Source organism: Sorghum bicolor, chromosome 6 (genome assembly GCF_000003195.3).
Source record: "Sorghum bicolor cultivar BTx623 chromosome 6, Sorghum_bicolor_NCBIv3, whole genome shotgun sequence".
Taxonomy (NCBI): domain Eukaryota; kingdom Viridiplantae; phylum Streptophyta; class Magnoliopsida; order Poales; family Poaceae; genus Sorghum; species Sorghum bicolor.
In genome coordinates, this window is record NC_012875.2 from 1175657 (window position 1) to 1198612 (window position 22956).

General features: G+C 43.8%; 2 protein-coding genes across 2 annotated transcripts; both read right to left on the reverse strand.

Moving 5' to 3' along the window:
- LOC8065961 (5-pentadecatrienyl resorcinol O-methyltransferase-like) lies at nt 798-1819 on the reverse strand. The gene is made up of 2 exons (XM_021463983.1): nt 1570-1819; nt 798-1120 (listed from the first exon to the last, which is right to left on the reverse strand). Exons 1-2 carry the CDS (start codon nt 1723-1725, stop codon nt 821-823), a joined length of 456 nt encoding a protein of 151 aa, XP_021319658.1. The 5' UTR covers nt 1726-1819; the 3' UTR covers nt 798-820.
- On the reverse strand, nt 8229-10119 carry LOC8080259 (5-pentadecatrienyl resorcinol O-methyltransferase). Its single transcript, XM_002447380.2, has 2 exons — nt 9207-10119; nt 8229-8783 (listed from the first exon to the last, which is right to left on the reverse strand). The coding sequence occupies exons 1-2, from the start codon at nt 10029-10031 to the stop codon at nt 8484-8486; spliced, it is 1125 nt and encodes a 374-aa protein (XP_002447425.1). The 5' UTR covers nt 10032-10119; the 3' UTR covers nt 8229-8483.

The window sequence follows — 22956 nt, forward strand, 5'->3', positions numbered from 1 at the left end:
TATCTAAACAAGGCCTTAAAGCATTTGTGGCATTGTGTGCAGCTTGGACTCGAAGGCATACCGCCGTTCTTTGTGACTGAAATGGTGACCGGTGTTCCTGAGGCGTTGTTGCGGCTTCAAAGCCCCTTAGGCGGACGAAGAGCTTGTTAAAATGAAATCATTCCTTGACCTGGAAGGCTGGAACCCAAAATGAGATCACGCTCACCTGTTTATTGTTTTGTTGACTGAATTGTCAGCACTGTCTTTTCATATATTGTGCGGTCTTATGACAACATTTACCACATTCTGATACATAAATACTAATATACTAACGTCACTAGAAATAGCAAATACTTTACCAAGCCCATTTTGACAATATGTTTGCTCAAAACACAATCTTGTTATATGGTTGTCACAGCGGCTGGGGTATACTCTTGACAATGATATCTACTTGCTATACTGGCCAAATTCATCATGAGGGCTCCATGGAGCGCACGGAAAGCCGCGCCTGCTTTACTAGTGTGTTTCTGAATCAAACACCGTGAAAAAAATAGAACCGACCCATTACGCAACCCTCAAAACAACAATCGAATTCATGGTGTATAACTGAACAATTGGCCATGCTCTTTAGCAGGGTGCCAGGGTGTGATATACTGATATATATGTGCTCACTATCAGGCTAAACATAAATAGGAAATTGCTTGATTTTAAACAGTAACATTCAGACAGGGTCAAACTGAAATTTCACCAATCCCAACAACATAAATTGTAGTCACTACTACAACCTTCAACATGCCACATACTTTTATTTCAATCAGTAGCAGACTTATTTGCTGGGCATTCATGGATATAGCTCAATGATCGATCGGAGGCCTAAAATCGGCATAATCTTGTAGTCCTTAAATCCAGCTTCGAGGAATATTTTCTTCCACTCTTGCTCATCTCGTTCAACCCCACCAATTTTCATGAGATGGAGATCATAGATTACTTGCGTCTCCAGAAGCTTGGTGTCTGATGAATCAGACCCAACCACAACATCAATGATTATTATCTTTCCTCCTGCATCTCTAGAAGGGATAGCTTGCTTGCAATTCTTCAATATCTTGATACACTCATCATTGCTCCAGTCATGTAAAATCCACTGTAAAAAAGCAATAATAAGCCAGTTGTTGAGCATTATGTCTTGATTGATTCACAAGAACAAATTAAACATTTGTCCTTCCGATATGTTGTTATTTCAGTCAAAATAGTAAGCCCCGGCCCTTTGACATATATATTTAGAAGCTAAGTGTGTGCCTATTAGTTCTAACATGATTTAGAAGCTCCATTTCGTCTATCCAATGAAAATTTTGATCTGAAATCAACCCGTCCTTATTGCCAACTTCCACTCTCAAGTCTCAACCGTCTCTAGATTTTGAAAAATCTATGACACCTTAAGTCTAGCAACACTTTAAACTTATATCTTATATTAACTCTTAGGCCGGCCAAAACTCAAAACCAATTTGATAGGCGCACAAGATAGTAGAAAAGGAACATATATATATATATATATATATATATATATATATATAACTAGATGACTAGACATACCTTGAGAAGGACAACATTTGCTGGTGGAATGCTCTCAAACATGTCACCCCCAACAAACTGCACGTTGCCAATAGACCTAGAAGGAGCCTTGGCAACAACGTGAGGGAGGTCCAGCACGGTACACCTCAAACACGGAAATGCCGCCGCACTGGCCATGGTGGCTCCCCCAACCCTGCCGGCGACGTCGACCAGCGAGTCTATCCCATGGAAGACCTCACTGAACTACTTCAAGAGAATCTGCATCAGGAAGTTGCTGTCTGCGGCCATGGCATTGTTAAACAACGCTTGTTTCATTATATAATGGTGTATGTCCTTGCCACAAGATCGGATGCACTAAACTAAAATGGGCTACACCTCTTGAAATAGTTGGCATCACCTCTTGAAGAGTAGATGCCAACTATCTCAAAGCAGCCTTTATGTGATCGTGTCCTCTCCATAATGGGCTACATTTATATAAATAACACAATCAACAATTGAAGAATAGTTAACTGTCAGGGATGCTAGCTATTGAAATGGAGTCTGCCACCACCTCATTCTTCAAATATGGATGATTCCTGACTCTATTTTTTATGCCAACAATATGCTCAATCTCGATTCTAAGTGATTGATGAAGATACTCTATGGGAGAGAACCTGATGGCCTATATCAAACAACTCTAGAAAGATCTGTTTGGACCAGAACAGAATAATTTCACTTGATATGAGTTGAGGAAAGAACTTTTTTCGCTTGTGAACATATCATATCAATAAAGTATGCTATTTATATTTTCTAATTTTTTCTCAGTTTAGTATATATGTACGAAAACAATTTGGTAACAAAAATGATTTTCTAAGATTCATTTTAATTTGACATAGGCTTATGTTTGAAGCCTTGCATTCATAGCAATCACATAAAGTGTTTGAATCGTGAAAACATTTAAAGCATGTCTAGATGTCGATTGGTGGTTTTCTAGGATCTTCCAGATTTTTTCTATGACATTTTTTCGTTTTCGTCTCAGCAAAATCCTTTGGTCATAACTTAACATAAGTTTGTGATGAGCTTCAAATATTATAGCTGGATTCATCAGGGCCTAATCCCATTCTAGGGTTTTTCCACATTTTGGGAATTCTTTATAGTATGAATATGATTTTTTTTATTTACCTAGAGTTATTTTTGAACTAAGAATAAATCTTGAAAATAAAAAACATACCTTAGCCGAAACCCACATATAAATATATTCCAGTTCTCTCCTTAGCCTTCTTGTTGTAGATACGCAATTATGTGGAGCAACCACCCATATAACCATATATGTGTATCTTTAAAATATGACCAAACTGATAACCTTAGCAAGCAATTTTGGCGAATCATGCCCAATCCACCACCACCACCACTGCCATGGTGTATGTCTTGTGATCCTTGAAAGTAGACCACAAGGTAATAACCAGTGTGGTTAGAAGAAAAACAAGTAAATAAAACTAAAAACTAAAAATATACTAACAAAGTCATGCGTGATGAACGATGTAGAAATAATCTGGCTTACACACACTATTTGATATAATAGTTGAAATTGCATTATACATTGCTTCAAATTTGTTTCCTGACCTCAACCATAAAAGTTATCAAAAAACAGAAAAGAAGATCCTTTAATGTTTTATCCATTTGAGATGTAGGATATCAAATATGGAAAAGAAGAACATTATTATAGACAGTACTACCAACCCAATTAAATTTGAGGGTTAACAGTTCCGATGGATGAGGCCATGAGGATTTTGCACACGATAGTTTACGAATTCACATAGCATCGCGCGGCTCATGCATTCATTTAGGCCGTTGACTTACAATACTCTAAGCGGCCTTGATCAGATCATATTCTCTCTATGATCTACTTCTATATAAATAACAAAATCAGATCCACGCAGAATAATGGAAGTGCCAAGGTTGTTGTTCAAATCGAATCTGCCACGTGATAATTCAAAGCAATAGATTATTGGTGACCCAACTTTTATATGCCAACAAATATGCTCACTTCAGAGGATGAAGATTGTGCTTGGCTAGAGAAGGCCAATCTTTATGAATATGACCCTTGTCTTATCTAAAAAACAAAAGTTGATTGGCTGTCAAAAACCTCACAGTATGTATCTTACTATTGGAGGCCCGTAGCCTGATTCAAATAAAAAAATGGAGGCCCGAAGCCACGACATTAATTCTTACCAGATGCGCTAGACAAAAGATAAATATTTGAAATTACCACATTAATCAGAAACACATGGCCATCAAATTAAAAGATCTAGCTAGCCATAACCGTTAGATCTAGTTTTTTCTACAATATTATCCAAATCTGCCATTATACATATTAAAAATGGCATTTATTAAATCTACTTATTCGAGAGAGAAAAAACTTGGGTAACAACTTCTGCCGTGCGGACAAAATCAATGGACGGTAACAACTTTTGGTTGGTTAATAAAACATTATTAGCCCGGGCGACATTTAGTTGGTTTATTAATAAAGTATCATGTGAGGCCACTAAATTAATATATTAATAAAATATATCATCGGCAGTACCCATCACATAGTTAATTTAGTAACCAGTGTATCAATAATGTCAAATAAAATAATACACATGACCATTTTTCTAAATTATCTATACAATCATCTTTTTGGTAAACCATAATCATTATTGATGATGATATTCATAAAATCTATTCTATGTTCTAAAAATTACCCACACTGTCCACAGCGCACCGCTGCAAGCCCCTCCTAGACTCCAGCGCACGTAGACCATAGACTAGAACCCTCAAACCGTATTTTACCCTACCTATCTCACTATACATATACAACAGGTTTGGTTGCACCTAGGAGAGGGGAAAGACGGTGAACCCAAAGAGAAGGGCGAACCCAAGGAGAACAACAACAAGAGCAAACTGAGAGAACCAAGGGCGATGATTCGCCAGACTCCTTTCCATCCTTCTCTGTTTGGCACCAAAAGAGGAGTAGACACCCTGGAGGGGCTTCGCGAGCTCATTCACCGCCATCCTGTCGTCTCCTTCCTCTTCGACAAGGGGGAGACTGCTCCCGCAACGAGGCCCTTAGAATTAGCACCGAGCTAACACCATACAAAACGTCTTCTTCATTTACACATTATTATAATGCCCAAGATTTTGGGTGCTTTTGAGTATAATAAGGTTCATCAACTACTGGACATTGGGGCCAAATTGGCCCAAACTAGGATATACCGTTGCATCTTTTCTGCATGATTCTTGTTTTCTTCAGTCCACCCAAACCACCAGAGATCCATCCTCTAACACGGACTCGAACAACATGCTTTTCACAGTTTCGTCTCCACGACACCTAGCACGCTAGGTAAGGGGCAGCGTCAGGTGCGATTCTTGCTCTACAGTGGATGGAGCCACCTGCCTTGTCACAGGAGCGAACAGCGCCAACCAGACGGCAGCGTCTATTTCCACAATTAGTTTACCATCATGACTAGCACCTTCACCCTGGGCCAGGTCCTCAACTTTGGGACCCTGGCCTATGTCGCCAATTGCACTTCACATGGCTGCACTGATGGGCATCAAGCGTCCAGCGTCACCGTCTCCACCAGGACTCTTGAGAGCAGATCTCGAGGTTCTGGCCTATTACATCCGTCGCAGTCTAGGCCTGAGCCCCACCGAGTCACAGTTCTGCCAGATGTTCTACATGTACAATATCCACCACCATATCACCACTGGTGAGATGCTCCCGCCACCCAACCACTTCGGGTGCTACCTTCCAGACTTGCTAATGCGGTGGTGTTAGTCTATACCCACACAGCCAGGCCATGCTCCAGTGCGATGAAAGTAAGGACCTTATCATGGACAGATCATAAGCCAATATGGCGGTGTAGTGTACACTGCAGTCAGTCTTAGATGCTGATGGTGAGGGCTATGACCATCACTGCTGACAGCTTATAGCCGAGGCGAAAATTGGACTACAATGGGTTACGACGTGGCTGTGAAAGGTCTTAGTGTAGTAGTGAGAGGCATTGGCGGCAATGGGTACAATGGCATGGAAAAGGGAGGAGGTAGATTGGAGAATAAGAATTGAACCAGTGCGTGTATAGTGATAGTGGTAGGTAATTTTCTCTAATCCCATGAGGTGATACCAAACAATGCAAGTGTTTTTGGAACACCTCTTGAGGAGCTCCATGAAATCTACAAATATTTTTTACTAAGGGGCTATTTGGTAGAGCTCCACAAGCTCCAGATTGACTAAAACTATATCTAGATCCAACATTTGTAGCCAAATGATTTTGGATCTGGTAGCTCTGCCATGGATCTCTACTTTGTCAAAATGGTGGATCTGTCCCAAGATTCACCAAATTGGTGGAGCAGCTCAGGGGGTACTCCACCAAATCCAAGTTTGGTAGAGTTAAAGAAAATTACGCACCATACCACATGCTACACAGAAAAAATGGTTTGATTCTTTTTTCCTTCCGTCGCTTTTTCCTCCAGAGCTCTATCGTGAAGGACCCACCAATGTTAGTAATTTAGACATTTTAATGTTTGATTTAATCCAGAAAAATACGCATAAGAAAAAGGTGGCATATATGTGCACGTGTGCAATTTTATCGCTACTCAGATTAGAGATAAACATTGCAAATACTGTAGACATACTGAAAATAAAATACAATCGTTTAGAATTGTACCCAGAGGAGAGACTAGTGCTGAAGGCACCGGCGGCTCCATTCGCACTAGTCAACATAGTACGTTGCTTGAAGTAGCAGGCCACAGTCGATGTAGGAAGATGTTCGCAGTGCAGTTCCATGAACGTCCACCTGGAAGAAGACAATCTGAGGTAGCAGGAAGTAGCCGATCTCGCCGATCCGATGTAGCAGGAAGAAGCCGATCTCGTCGATCCGAGCAGTCGCAGAAGACGCTCCCCAAAAACCTAATTGCCCGCACACCCAAGCAGGTGTCTCGATACAAGGCATCGGGTTCGGGAGGCCTGCTCCCCCGATCTCTGTGCGCGCAGAGGTTCGGGACGGGGATGAACCAGAGCAACTCGACAGGGAAGAGATGAGAAGAGAGGACTTGTGTCTCACAGAGGGAAAGAATGATATGGGAAAGAAATATATAGGCCAGAGAGGAAACGTCTGGTTTAATTATAATCAATGACAGTTAATTGTCTTTAACCAGACAACGGTTAGATCTCGATTCTCCTCCCTTTCCTTATTCACCAGGTAAAATGTAATCATGTGCGGGTCACGTCACGTCTCGTCTCGACACGACACGACACGCACGCACGCACGACGGTTAATTGCCTTTAACCAGACAATGGTCAGATCCCGATTCTCCTCCCTTTCCTTATTCACCAGGCAAAATGTACTCACGCGCGCGTTATGTCACGTCTTGTCTCGTCTCATCCTCTCGGCACGGCTCGGCGGCGGTGGCGCGCGCGCGTGTGATTCCCTTCCTCAACTTCTCTGTAGGAGCTATCACAGGCCGCCTTTTTAAGTTGAGTTAACACATGGTCAACAATCAATCCGGTATTAAACCGGTTTCATTATAGCATTTATTATGGGCTCTTGAATTAATCATCAAATAGAATATGGGCTAAAAGCCCACATAATATTCAACAACCGAGCATCCACGCCTTGCCACCCATCCGCCCCGCCGCAGGTAGCATTGTCGTGCTCACAAGCCTGCCGGCTAGGGCTGTGTCCACCTTGCCCAAGGCTGCTCCCGCCAGTCGGGGCCACGGACACCGGTCTAGGGCTGTTGTGGCCATGCCTGGCCACCTATTGAGGACGTCGAGCATCACGCGACACCGGTCCCAAGCTTTGCTTGCTTTTTGCCCTGCTGTGCTGCATGGTAGGGTGAAGAAAGAGATGGAGAGCTTTGACACATGGGGTCCTAGTGGATGTTAGATAGAGAGGGATGTGGAACTATACCAAATGCTTTAGCGAATATCAGATAACAAGGAATCTAGGTGAATCCCATATCCAAATTCACATTTTTAAGTGGTGGAGGTCTAACAAATAGACCCTAAATCTATGTTTTTTTCTGGATGTGGATTTCATGAAGCTGTGATGTTTACCAAAAAATTTGCAGAGTGAGGCTATCTTTTGTAATCTCAAAGTGACCAAGCTCTTCGAGGGCCTAGAAATAGATGTCCCGTTGGGTTAAGTCTCATAATCTCAGTTTGCTAATTAATTTCATACTTGCACCTATTTTTATAAAACATTGACTTTTTTATGTTACCAATCTTTGACTTAGCTTTAAAGTTCTGCACATTATACGTAGGATAGTCCTCGATAGGAAGAATGAAGCTGCACGTGATCGTACCGTGAAATAGTAAATATCTTTTCGACAATGATCGTGAATTGAATTGTTATGCTGGATGAAAAGGTTAAACTCCTCTGGCAAGTAAAATTGTGTTATAGTTTTTAGTATGAATTTGAAAAAAGAAGAAGATGCGAACAGTCTTCTAATCACAAACAAGTACTATTTTTGGCTTTGGCCAAGTTTTTGAAATGAAGTTCAGTTACTAATAGTTTCTATAATATATTTATAAAATATTTTCAAATAAAGTATACTATTGTGACAATATTTTTCATGATAATGTCTCCCGATCCTGTGACTGAGTCAAACACCATGAAAAATAGGACAGACCCCATTACGTAGCCCTCAAAACAAATACAGAGAATCCAAAGCAACAAATTCATGGTATATAACTGAACAATTGGTCATGCTCTTTATTAGCAGGGTGCCAGGGTGTGATATGTGCTCACTATCAGGCTAAACATAAAAGGGAAATTGCTTGAATTTAAACTGTAACATTCAGAAAGGGTCAAACTGAAATTTCACCAATCCCAACAACAACATAAATTGAAGTCACTAGAACACTCAACGTGCCATATGCTTTTATTTCTCTAGCAGACTTATTTGCTGGGCATTCATGGATATAGCTCAATGATCGATCGGAGGCCTAAAATCGGCATAATCTTGTAGTCCTTAAATCCAGCTTCGAGGAATATTTTCTTCCACTCTTGCTCATCTCGTTCAACCCCACCAATTTTCATGAGATGGAGATCATAGATTACTTGCGTCTCCAGAAGCTTGGTGTCTGATGAATCAGACCCAACCACAACATCAATGATTATTATCTTTCCTCCTGCATCTCTAGAAGGGATAGCTTGCTTGCAATTCTTCAATATCTTGATACACTCATCATTGCTCCAGTCATGTAAAATCCACTGTAAAAAAGCAATAATAAGCCAGTTGTTGAGCATTATATCTTGATTGTTTCGCAAGAACAAATTAAACATTTGTCCTTCCGATATGTTGTTATTTCAGTCAAAATAGTAAGCCCCGGCCCTTTGACATATATATTTAGAAGCTAAGTGTGTGCCTCTTAGTTCTAACATGATTTAGAAGCTCCATTTCGTCTATCCTATGAAAATTTTGATCTGAAATCAACCCGTCCTTATTGCCAACTTCCACTCTCAAGTCTCAACCGTCTCTAGATTTTGAAAAATTTATGACACCTTAAGTCTAGCAACACTTTAAACTTATATCTTATATTAACTGTTAGGCCGGCCAAAACTCAAAACCAATTTAATAGGCGTACAAGATAGTAGAAAAGGAACATATATATATAACTAGACGACTAGACATACCTTGAGGAGGACAACATTTGCTGGTGGAATGCTCTCAAACATGTCACCCCCAACAAACTGCACGTTGCCAATAGAACTAGAAGGAGCCTTGGCAACAACGTGAGGGAGGTCCAGCACGGTACACTTCAAACACGGAAATGCCGCCGCAATGGCCATGGTGGCTCCCCCAACCCCGCCGGCGACGTCGACCAGCGAGTCTATCCCAAGGAAGACCTCGCTGAACTCCTTCAAGAGAATCTGCATGAGGAAGTTGCTGTCTGCGGCCATGGCATTGTTGAACAACGCGTTGATTGCGTCGTCGCGCCTGCACACCTCCCACAAGGTTGTGCCGTACATCAAGGTGAACGGGCACATGCCAGGCGCCTGTTCATCTTCATCATGCCGGAACCACGCAGTGAGCCCCATGCTGAGCGGCGAGTCACGGAAGGGGCTAAGCACATGGTTTAGCATAGGAGACAAGCTCGCTGTCGCCGAGCTCTCGCTGCTGACGAGGAGGCTGGACGCTGTTGTCAGCTTATAGACAGGCTCACGCCCGTCTGACTCTGATGACATGGTTTCCGCTGATGGCTGGACGATGGTGAAGGTTCCTGAGACGGTGAGAACGCGCATTATGCGATGGAGGCCAGGAAGCTTACATGGGCGGACACCAATCTCTCCAAGTATCTGGGAGAGGGTGGCGGCGCCACCACGGCGGTGGATGGCATCAGCGATGTGGAGGTCCAAAGCAACGGCGAGTGCCACCGACTTCATAAAGCTGTAGGTCTGGTTCCATAGCTCGACGTGGGCTTGGAGCAACTCCCTACTGTCCTCGCTGATGAGTACCATTGTATTGTGTGAGTGGCCTCAATCTGGGTACGATGAATTACCAAACTAGCAGAGACTAAAACCCAAGTGTTAGCTTGCATCAACAAGATGTATATATATATATATATATATCATTGCCCTCTCATGACGAAAAAAAGAAGAAAATCGGCCACGACGTGCAGACTGCTCGCTCACCATGTTAGTTAATTAACAACGCATGCAACTAGCTCGTTTCATTATATAATGGCGTATGTCCTTGCGACAAGATCGGATGCACTAAACTAATAGCCTGAATCTCAACCAAGCGTAAAATCCCCCGCAGGGTATTCAAGAGGCCGATCTGAATCTCAACCAATAGCCTGGTGTCACAGTTGTAGGAGGTCAACATCTGATTTTTTTCCGTTATTCTATTGGCTTATGCTGATTTGCCTTGCTGCTGCTCACGTTAGTCGGAGGATTTTAGTTACTGGACATTATTTATTGTGTGGAAAGGCTGCTTGATAAATATTTTACTGCTGAAATTTTGAAGTATGAAAGATTGGGCTAATTATTCAGACATTGAATTATGTGATACTGATGTTGTACTTTTTGGTGTTGTCCATTAAATTAATCTCAACCAATAGCTTGGTGTCATAGCTGAAGGTGGTGAACTTTGATATCTTTGGATATTCTATTAGCTTGATGCAGATTTGCCTTGCTGCTGCTCACATTAGTCGGAGGATTATAGTTACAGGACATTATTTATTGTCTGAAAAGGCTGCTTGATAAATATCTTATTTCTGAAATTTTTTACTGTAAAAGATTGGACACATTATTTGGACATCGCTTTCATGTTCTTATCGTACACCTGTGGGCACCCCAGACTGGCACCTGAGAAGAGTCTCAGGCGCGCCACCGTTCCAGGTGACAGAACGGAACATCAGCCCGCCCTGAGTTGCCTTCATGACCTAATAACACGGCATGGCTAGGCGCCCCCTGCCCCTGTATGTAATCAAATAGTTGGCATCACCTCTTGAAGAGCAGATGCCAACTATCTCAAAGCAGCCTTTATGTGATCGTGTCCTCTCCATAATGGACATTTATATAAATAACACAATCAACAATTGAAGAATAGTTAACTGTCAGGGATGTCACCACCTCATTCTTCAAATATGGATGATTCCTCACAATATTTTTTATGCCAACAATATGTTCAATCTCGATTCTAAATGATTGATGAAGATACTCTATGGGAGAGAACCTCATGGCCTATATCAAACAACTCTAGAAAGATCTGTTTGGACCAGAACAGAATAATTTCACTTGATATGAGTTGAGGAAAGCACATTTCTCGCTTGTGAACATATAATATCAATAATGTATGCTATTTATATTTTCTAAATTTTCTGTTTCGTATATATGTACGAAAACAATTTGGTAACCAAAAATGATTTTCTAAGATTTATTTTAATTTGACATAGGCTTATGTTTGAAGCCTTGCATTCATAGCAATCACATAAAGTGTTTGAATCGTGAAAACATTTAAAGCATGTTTAGATGTCGATTGGTGGTTTTCTAGGATCCACTAGATTTTTTCTATGACATTTTTTTCATTTTCGTCTCAGCAAAATCCTTTGGTCATAGCTTAACATAAGTTTGTGATGAGCTTCAAATATTATAGCTGGATTCATCAGGGCCTAATCCCACTCTAGGGTTTTTCCACATTTTGGTAATTCTTTATAGTATGAATATGATTTTTTTATTTATCTAGAATTTTTTTGAACTAACAATAAATCATGAAAATAAAAAAACATACTGTTGACATCGTTTTTGGGCACGTGTCTAAGATGGCAGGATAAGGTGGCAGTACGATATTTACAAAGTGAGTTGCCGATGAGGATGGTTGCCGATGAGGGAGAAGTTGAACGTGACTAAGTCTACAGGCAGTGATATTGTGCCGATGGCTAGATAAGAAAGTCTGCCGATGACTATGGCAAAGGGTCTGCCGATGATGCAAAGAGGGAGTCCGGAAGCTGCCGGTCGTTATGTGGAGGAGTTTCGGTTTGTCACGAGGGATAGTTTTGTTATTTCCTTAACTATTTACATCGTTTTGTATACGGATTCCGTGTAATTTGGAATTCGAATTCTAATCGTGTCTGGTTATAGCTCTTTGAGCAGGGTATAAATATAGACCCTAGGGCCTTGTAATGAGGAATCTATCAATCAATCAAACACACGTTTTTACTCATATTCCAGCATCTATTTTTCGACGACTTCGTCATACTTTTTCTCTTTTATTACGAGTTCTTAGGAATTCGTCGATTTAAGCTCGGCGTATTCTCGAGTTCCGTGTGAGTACCTCTTAGCCGTGACATCCGGACGCATCGCTGTTGTCAGGACTAAAGTATTCGAGTTATCACCTTTGCCGATAGTAAGGTCAAATCGGCTGGCACGCCTTAACGTTTGAATCGGGTATTAGCCCTTTGTGTTTGCAGATCAGTTTTGCATCAACACATCTTTTGGCACGCCCAGTGGGACCAGATTCAAGATCAAGATCAATATGTCGATCTCTGACCTCGATCAGGAGAACGTCATCCCCGTGACGGAGGCCAATCTTAAGGATGAGCAGAAGCAAGCTATTGCCCAAGCCATGGAAGAGTTCAAGCAGCAATGCCTGAGGTCTTTCAGTATAAACAGGAGCGGCGAAGTGGTCCAGAAAGACGCACTGCCGGCACCACGGCAGGTTACCTTCGACGCCAATCCTGGCAAGCTTCAAGATATGGTTGACAATGCTATCAACCGAGCTTTGATCAACCAAGCTGGTGTAATGTCTAATACGGTTTTCAATGCCGTGGCAAGAACTTTCAAGGAAGGACAAATCCCACCAAATTATGTGGGCCCCTCTCACCATCAGCCAACGACACCAGAGGTCACGGCTCCATCAGATACTTTGACGGCTGCAAGTGCACAATCTGTCGTCCCTCCGAATACATCGGGAGCTACTGGTGCACTATCTATGCCGATGATAACCAACCCACAGACTTCAATTGGGCAACATAAACTGACAACGGATATGTTGGCATCGGCAATGTCAGGGTTGACTCTCCCTCCTAACTGGTGGGGTTACGGTATGCCTCCAGAGTTGACACCAGGACCATCACAAATAACTGACATGAGGGGCAAGACTCCTATGACATCGGCGCCCTCCAATGCGCCGGTGAACCAAAGTCCTCGGTACACTACGACTACTACTGCAAGGCCTCACACTGGAAATCCTCAAGATTCAATGTTCCAGATGCCTAATGCATCGGCAGAGTCAATGCTGGTGCAACAGAGGTCTATGGCCCAGTCAGGGTATGTCAATTCAATGATGGTACCCAATTACCAATCATCGGCAGCACCTATGCCGATGAACGCTAATAATGGATGGCTTGGACGGCAAGTCTTTCCACAATCACCCCAGCAGAGTTACCAGACTACAGGGTTCCAGCAAGGGCAGGTCTATCCTGGGTTCCAAGGTCAGGGGATTCCCAATCAGCCAATGAATTTCGGACAGCAACTCGGGGGACAGCAACTCGGAGGACAGCCAATCGGTGGACAGCAGTTTGGTGGTCCGCAGATTGGAGGGCAGGTGATCAATCCAATGTTCCGTGCAGATCACGTCCCGAACAGACACGTGGAGGTTCGCCACCAAGTGCCAGATCCGCAGCCGCCTCATCGGCAAGATGCCGATGCATATTGGGCCGATAAGATTGCTGAAGTAATGAGGGAACAATTTGGGATAAAACCCAAAGTCAACACGTACTCTTATCGGACACCGTATCCTCCTGCGTATGATTTGATCCCGCTTCCACATCGGTACAAGGTACCGGATTTTACAAAGTTTTCCGGGCAGGACGACACGTCAACCATGGAGCATGTCAACAGGTTCATCATTCAATGTGGAGAGGCTGGTAACAGGGACGAATTGAGGGTTCGTCTATTTTCTTCGTCATTGTCTGGATCGGCCTTTACCTGGTTCATATCATTACCTCCCAACTCAGTAATTACTTGGGACGATCTGGAGAAACAATTCCACAAATACTTCTTTTCGGGGGTTCACGAGAAGAAGATCACCGACTTGGTCAAGTTGAGACAACGTAATGATGAGTCGGTTGAGGGTTTTGTGCAGAGGATACGAGAGGTCAAGAATAAATGCTATAGCTTGGTGCTGGATGATCGGCAGCTAGCCGATTTGGCTTTCCAGGGTTTGTTGCCACATATCAGGGATAAGTATGCCTCTCAGGAGTTCGAAAGTTTAAGTCATTTGGTGCAGAGGATTTCTGATCAAGACATCAAGCCTTTCGAGCCCAAAAGAGCATGGAATAAGAAAGTGTCATTTGTCGATGAAGCAACAAGCTCAGATTCTGATGAAGAACCAGTAATCGGCTTGGCAGAGTGGGTAAAAAACAAGAAGCCGATGTCTTGTCCTTTTTGGCAGAAGGAACCAGAGAAGTTTGCTTTTGACACCGCTAAGGCCGATAGGATATTTGACTTTCTACTTCAGGAAGGTCAGATCAAACTGTCACCTAATCATGTGATCCCATCGGCAGAAGAGTTGAAGAGGATGAGATATTGCAAGTGGCATAATGCAACTTCCCATGACACCAACGAATGCAAAGTATTCAGACAGCAGCTGCAATCGGCTATAGAGTCTGGGAGAATCAAGTTTGACAGTTCCAAAGCCCAGAAGCCGATGAAGATAGACCAACATCCTTTCCCGACAAACATGTTGGATGCTAAGGGGAAGGCTAAGGTCTTAACATCGGAGACAGCTGAGAAGAGTGCATCGGTAGATCCTCAGCATCAAGTTACTACTGCCGATGCAAGAAGTAAGGGCTTGGTCCAGGAAGGAACTAGTTCAGGAAGGCCTCCTCGGTCTGGTATCGTCATAACTCATAGAAGGCCTCGAGAAAATTGGCAACAACGGGAAGATCGGTATCGGCGCCAGCAGGAAGATTATCGACGGGAAGAAGAAAGACGCCGACAGGAGTGGAATCGGCACAGAGATCATTGGAATTGTCCGTTCTTCATCCATTGTTGGGAGGAAAATATCAAGCTTCCTACTGTCAGAGACTGCCCTGAGTGCAACGGTTATGATCGGTACGATAGAACCGATCGGCGTTATTATGATGATGATTGGCAATTTAATGGGCCAATCAGAGGAAGGGCGTCAGTTCATGATCGGCTGGGGGCAGGCTTAGCGTTCACGATAGGCTTGGTGACCGTGTCCAGTATTTTCCCAGGAACCAGGAAGAGCTCGAGGAGATGGCTAATGCACGGGTTCCCGATGAGTTCATATTTTGCAGAGATGCTAACACGCATCGTATGGAGTCAAGGGAGAACCGACGCCCGGCAACAAGGCAAAAGCTACTTCCTCCATGGTGTCCTGAAGGATTAACCAAGACACAGAAAAAGAGATTGCAGCGTGAAAGGCAAGAGGAGCTAAGCAAGGGCGAGAACTCTGGAAGTCAGCAGTCATCAGAAACTAAGAGGGAAGGTCCATCGGCAGGAGTCAACATGGTCTTTATGTTGCCGATGGAGTTTCTTGCACCATCCAGTAATGATGAGTTGGAATTTTCTGATCAGATAGCTCAGCTGGCTCTGGATCCGATGACGGCTATCTTTGAGAAACCTACCGATAACGAGAGACAGCATCTCAAAGCTCTGTTCGTCAAAGGAAGGGTTGATGGGCAGCCAATGACCAAAATCCTAGTTGATGGTGGGGCTGCTATTAATATTATGCCGTACGCAGTGTATTGGAAGCTTGGGAAAGGAGATGAGGATTTGACCAAGACCGATATGATGCTCAAGGATTTTGAAGGAAACGTGTCTCCAGTCAAGGGGGCGATATGTGTGGAGTTGACCATCGGTAGCAAAACATTGCCGACAACTTTCTTCGTGATCAGCGGAAAGGGTGCTTACAATTTATTGTTGGGAAGAGATTGGATTCATGCCAATTGTTGCATCCCATCTACAATGCACCAATGCTTGGTTCAGTGGGTAGGTGACAAGATTGAGATTGTCCCAGGAGATTCTTCTTATGTTATTGCATCGGCAGAGGCGGATACCTATGAAAGGACTAGGTGCATTTCAGGGGAGGTTTGGGAGAAAGATTTTCTCAAAGTTGCCGATTACGAGATTCCACCGATCCAAGCAGTCGGTTCTGACGACGGTTTTTAATGGATAGATTCGCCGATGATGGAAAATTGGGCCAGGGGTTCACATCGGCCGATGATATAGGTAGTGGTGATAAGCCTAGACCTACTTTTATTAGTGCTAAATTAGATCCTGACCATAAGCAACAATTAACTGATTTGTTAAAGGAATATAAAGATTGCTTTGCTTGGGATTACACCGAGATGCCTGGTTTAGACCGATCAATTGTTGAACATCGGTTACCCATCAAGTCTGGATTTCGGCCACATCAGCAACCGGCTCGACGATGTAATCCTAACATTCTACCTGATATTAAGGCCGAAATCACCAAACTCATTGAGGCTAAGTTTATTCGGCAGTGTCGGTATGCCGAATGGATTTCCAATGTTGTTCCGGTTTACAAGAAAAACGGGAAGCTTCGGGTGTGCGTTGATTTCAGGAATCTCAATAAAGCTACGCCGATGGATGGATGTCCAATGCCTGTCGCTGATCTACTGGTTGATGCTGTGGCTGGTCATCGGGTCATCAGCTTCATGGATGGTAATGCAGGATACAATCAAATATTCATGGCAAAGGAGGATATTCCAAAAACCGCATTCAGATGTCCTGGTCATGTTGGGTTATTTGAATGGATAGTCATGACTTTTGGGTTGAAGAATGCTGGCGCTACTTATCAAAGGGCTATGAATTTTATATTTCATGAGTTCATCGGCAAGCTCGTAGAGATTTATATTGATGATGTAGTGGTCAAATCTGGAGATTTCTCAAAGCATCTTGCCGATTTACAGAAAGTGTTAGAGTGCACAAGGAAGCATGGATTGAAGATGAATCCCAACAAGTGTGCATTTGGTGTATCGGCAGGGCAGTTTCTTGGTTTCATGGTACATCAAAGGGGTATTGAAATTAGTCGAAGATCCATTGATGCCATCAATAAAATAGTGGCCCCTACCAACAAGACCGAACTCCAGTCCTTGATCGGCAAGGTAAATTTTATCAGGAGATTTATATCTAATCTGTCTGGTAAGATTCGTGCTTTCAGCCCTCTTCTTAAATTGAAAGCCGATCAAGAGTTTATTTGGGGAGAAGAGCAGCAGTTGGCTTTGGATGAGATCAAGAAGTATCTAGTAAATCCTCCAGTTCTAGTTCCACCTCAACAAGGAAAGCCCTTCAGATTGTATTTGTCTGCCGATGGATCAGTTATCGGTTCAGCTTTAGTCCAAGAATTTGAAGGGAAAGAAAGGGTAATTTATTACTTGAGTACGAGGTTGATTGATGCTGAAACCAGGTATTCGGCCATTGAGAAACTATGCCTGTGCTTATATTTTTCATGTATCAAGCTGAGACATTACCTGTTATCGGCTGAATGCACTGTTGTTTGCAAAGATGACGTGGTCCGGTACATGCTATCTATGTCGATTATGAGTGGTAGGATCGGTAAATGGATTTTAGCGCTGTCGGAGTTCGATTTGCGTTACGAATTGGCTAAGGCAGTCAAAGGGCAGATTATGGCCGATTTTGTGACTCAGCATTGCGGTATAGTGGAAATCTTGGAAATTGTACCCTGGACGCTCTTCTTTGATGGATCTACCTGTGACCGGGGGGCAGGAATCGGCATTGTATTAATTTCCCCTAAGGGGAGGAAGTATGAGTTTTCCTTGCCGATTGTTACCACATCGACAAATAATCAGGCTGAGTATCGGGCTCTGATCAAGGGGTTGGAGTTGTTAAGAGAAGTTCGTGCTGATGCTGTTGAAATCTTCGGGGATTCTATGTTGGTTATAAATCAATTGGCTGGGAGCTATGAATGCCGAAGTGAAGTTCTCATAACTTATTTCGAGAGAAGTATGCAACTGTTAAAGGAATTCAAGGATTTCCGATTAGAGCATGTTCCCCGGTTGCATAATGAAGACGCCAATCGGTTAGCTCAGCACGCATCGGGATATCAGCCAATGATTAATGCAATATCGGTAATCAGTGCCGATGATTGGAGGAAAGAGATTATTGATTATCTAAAAGATCCATCCAAAAAAGTTAAGAGGCGGGTTCGATTTCAAGCAACCAAGTATGTGCTTCTTGAAGATGAATTGTATTATCGAACTATCGACGGAATTCTTCTCCGATGCTTGGGTGATGATGAAGCTAGGAGTTTGATGGGGGAAATCCATGAAGGAGTGTGTGGAGCGCATCAGTCAGCTTTTAAGATGAAGTGGATGATTCGAAGGAATGGATATTTTTTGCCGACCATACTTGAGGATTGTTTTAAATATTTCAAGGGATGTCAAGGTTGTCAAAAATTTGGTAATATCCAGAGAGCACCCGCATCGGCTATGAATCCTATAATAAAGCCTTGGCCGTTCCGGGGATGGGCCATCGATCTGATCGGCCAGATTTATCCACCATCTAGCAAAGGGCATAAGTTCATTCAAGTTGCCACTGATTATTTCACTAAGTGGGTTGAAGCTATTCCTTTGAAGAAAGTCACATCGGCCAATATGATTGATTTTGTGAAGGACCATATTATTTACCGATTTGGGATTCCCCAAACGATTACTACCGATCAGGGCACTATGTTCACATCGGGGGAGTTCGATGAATTCGCAATCGGTATGGGGATTAAAGTGTTGAATTTTTCTCCTTATTATGCTCAAGCCAATGGGCAGGCCGAAGCGTCTAACAAAGGAATTATCAAGCTTATTAAGCGAAAGATTGAAGAAAATCCTAAGCGGTGGCATACATTATTAAATGAAGCATTGTGGTCTTATCGGATGGCTTGTCATGGATCAACCAAGGTATCACCCTATCAATTGGTGTATGGACATGATGCGGTGTTGCCTTGGGAAATTAAGGCTGGATCTAGGCAATTATCTTTTCAAGATCAATTAACTGCCGACGATTATGCCACTCTGATGACCGATGAATTGGATGATCTAGCAGGGCATCGGTTAAAAGCTTTAATGAGTATAGAAGAAAATAAGAAGAGAGTTGCTAGATGGTATGATAAGAAAGTGAAGGTTAAAGAGTTTGCCGATGGGGATTTGGTATGGAAATTGATTTTACCAATTGGGACTAAAAGTTCGAAGTTTGGAAAGTGGTCTCCTAATTGGGAAGGTCCTTATCGGATAAGTCGATCGGCTCCTGGTAATGCCTACATTTTAGAAACCCTCGAAGGAGTTGAATTTCCCAGAGCATTAAACGGCAAATATTTAAAGAAGTACTACCCCAGTATATGGGTTGATGCATAGAAGTTTAGGTGCCGATAACACTCCTATCGGCTGGATCCAAATGATTGTGGACAAGACTTGGTGTTTCAAAAGTTTAGGTGCCGATAACAGTCCTATCGGCTAGACTAAAAGTTGAGGAAGCGGGAAAGCACAGATATAATGCCGATGGAAACTCTATGTGTTGAGCAGCGCCTGGATTGCCGATATAGCGCGTAGACGAATTTGGTTGGCTGCTTCTATCTCCTTGATGTCATCATCAGCAGAACCTTCTATCGGCTTCAGCTTCTTCTTCAGTTGAAGTGCCTTGCGACCATGAGCGTTTCGCTCGTGCTCAAGAAGCCTGATAGTCTCTGGCAGTTGGCTCTCTTCCTGTTGGGCTTGGGACAGGGCGTTCTCTACTTCCTTGAGCTCCGCCAACAGGGACTCTCTTCTTGCCGATAGATCGGATATCTTCTGCTTCAGTGCGTCTCCAGAAGATCTCAGGATACCGATGTTCTTGTGCTTCTCGTCGGTCAAAAGCTTCTCTTTCCTCATTTCATCGGAGAGTTGAGTCTGAGCGGCTCTATCGGCAAGACGCCGAGAAGCTCTTTGGTACTGCAGCTGGCGACTCTCCAGATGAGCGGCTTGGAACAGGATTTCTTCAACATCGGCTGGGATTTGGCCTCTGAGAGTTCTGAACAGGGTCTTGGTAGGGTCGGAATCATCAACCAATTGCGCTGTGTCCTGGTGAAGGAGAGCTGGCAATTCTTCCAGTCTGACCCTGATCTCTACCGATGTAATACCGACTGTCTGAGAAGAGCTTGCTTCTTCACCTTCTTCTTCAGAGAGATCGATGGCGAAGGAGAACAGGCTGTCGGGAGAATCTTGTTCCTGGGAGGGAAAGCAAAGTTAGCTCATATTCAGAGAATCGGCAGATAATGCTAACGGTAAACGGTGACTTACTTGCTTCAAGGCGATCTCTTTTCTTTGACTGAGAAGTGCTGACGGAGCTGCAGGCTGATCGGCCAAAGATGCCGATGGAACTACAGGTTGATCGGCTGAGATTGCCGATGGAACGATATCAACTGAAAGAAGACAAGAGGAGTTATGAGACTAAATGAGAATAAGTTCATCGGCAGCGGTATTGTTAAAGTATGTTACCTGGAGGAGGAACAATGGTTGTCTGAATCGGGAGAACCGCCGATGGTATAATTGGACCCACCGGGCCAGTTATTTGTTCACCCACATCAGCTGATGTACCTTCTGTTTGAGGTCCTTCCTGCTGGGGTTCTTCTATCTGTGGTGCTTCCTGCATAGGTTGGGGAGACGGTGCTTGCTGTGGCTGGGCTTCTGGAGAAGAAGGAGAAGACTCCACCGGAGTTGGAGACACCGGAGGAGGAGGGGGAGTTGCTACCTTCTAGCGCTTTGTTCCAGTCTTAGCACCTGTGGTGCCCTTTCTCTTTGGCTGACTGGACTGGGGGGCATCGGCACCTTGGCGTGTGACCTTTGCCGATGCACTGGTTTGCTGCAATAACGAACAAGGGTTTATAAGTATAAATAAAGCCGATATAAAGATAGTCAGCGCAAAAGGAAAAGATTTGACAAATTGCCTTGAAAGCCCGCGCCAGAGTGGGAGCAGCTACCGTTGGTGATGTCTGGGTTCTCCTGGTGGTGACTTTCCTGAGGCGCACACCCCGATGCACGATGGAAGCCAGAGTGGGAGCATTGTAGCCGATTGAGGAAATCGGGCCTGATGGAAACAAGTCAATCGGCTTGCCACTCCTGCTAACCGATGGAGGGATGTTGTCAACCTGCAAAAGGAACATAAGGGTGAGCTACCGATGGAAGTGATATTGAGAAAATAGAACATCGGTATAAGATGCTTACAGTGTCATCGGGAACTTCGTATTCGGAGTCGATCATGCCGCGGTATGAAAGGGCCGATCTGAAGAATAGATGCTCTTTCCATTCTGCCCACCATAACTTGTATGCCTGAGTGATAAAAGCAGCCGGAACCCATTCTGACAGATCTACATCTGTATCGGCGTTTGGTGGTAGTTGGGCTACTCGAGTCCACTCAAGAAGGTTGTTGATAGTTTCTCTGGGTTTTATCACATCGGCATAAGGAAGTGCAATCGGCAACTGGCCGAAAGCTAACTGGCGAGCTAATGCCGATGGATTGTAAAATTCATAAGTCTGAGGGGAGGTTTTTGTGCTACCAAAGAAATTCACTGGAATGATTCTAGGAGTCACAATTGCCATCATCACCTCATTGTCCCTGTCGAGAGCTTCATCAAATGGATTGAAGGTCAGAGGGAGCATGCTATCTGGGTCGTCATAAGCCAGCCATGGTCGTTCGTCTCTGGCCAAACCCTCATACAGAGTCTGGAAGAATCGGCCGATCTGATCTGGGTTACCCCCTGAACCAGGCAGAACTATGACAGCTTCGCCAAAGTTCAAGGGGGCGTGTGTTGCCGATTCCTCTTCAACCAATACATGGTTTTCAGCTATATCTCTTGGGAAACGCTGTGTGAACAGGTTGAAGTTGAGACGCTTGTGCAGATGCAGATTGAGCCACATGTTGACAAACCACCAGGGGCCTCCCAAGTTGCCAGTGGATTGGCCGAGCAGAAGTTTCTGGGCTACTTGATGGAGAAGGTGGTAAGCAGCGCCAAGCAAGTATCGGCCGAGAGGGAATCGGCCACCGTTAGCCAGTCTTTCTGCTGCCGATAGGTAGACAGAAGTCGGTCCTGCCGATCGACCACAGAATACAAACTTGTCCAACCACATGTTCAGAAAGGTGGTTTGTTCCTTTATGGTGACAGATCCTTTCCCACGGTACTTCTGAATATACCCCGACCAACCGCCGATAGCGCGAGTCTCCACTTTGGCACTAGGGGCAGTATCAAAAAAGTGGGTGCTATCGGCAGAAGATATATCTAGGCCAGTAAGCATGGCTACATCGGCAAGAGTAGGAGAAGCAGGGTCGTGGCCAAAGGCAAAAGCATTGAGGGTGTCTGACCAAAAGTAGGATGCAGCTATCAGCAGTGACTCGTTCCTATGAATATCGGCAATGGACAATCTAATGCATTGGGCTAGCTTCCTTTCACCCCACTGAACTTCATTAGAGTTGCTGACCCTCAAGAACCAGTCTTTCCACCCTGCAGTTGGGCTGGGCCAAGAGCGGAAGGTGTCTTTCCACAGATCTAAGGAAAAATTTTCGGCTCTGAAGGGGATCCTGTTGGTTTCTGCGTTGACAAGGTCAGTTGGATCTGGGTCCCGTAGAGGGCCGAGGCATTGAAGGTGTGGTTGATCGGTGGGGATGACAATTTTGTTGGACAATTCCTAGTAATTTTGGGCGTAAAAGGAAATACAAAGAGGAAAGAAAAGGAAGATATTCAGTAAAATGAATTGCGAGTGAACAGAGATATGAAGAAAAATACAGAAGACGGGGTGGAGATTTGACCTCAGGGACGACGAAGCCGACAGCCATCTTGCTGCAAAGGAAGCGTTTGAAGGCGCCGGAGTTGATGAAGAGGAGTACTTGTCGGAGACCTTGGGAGTTTTTG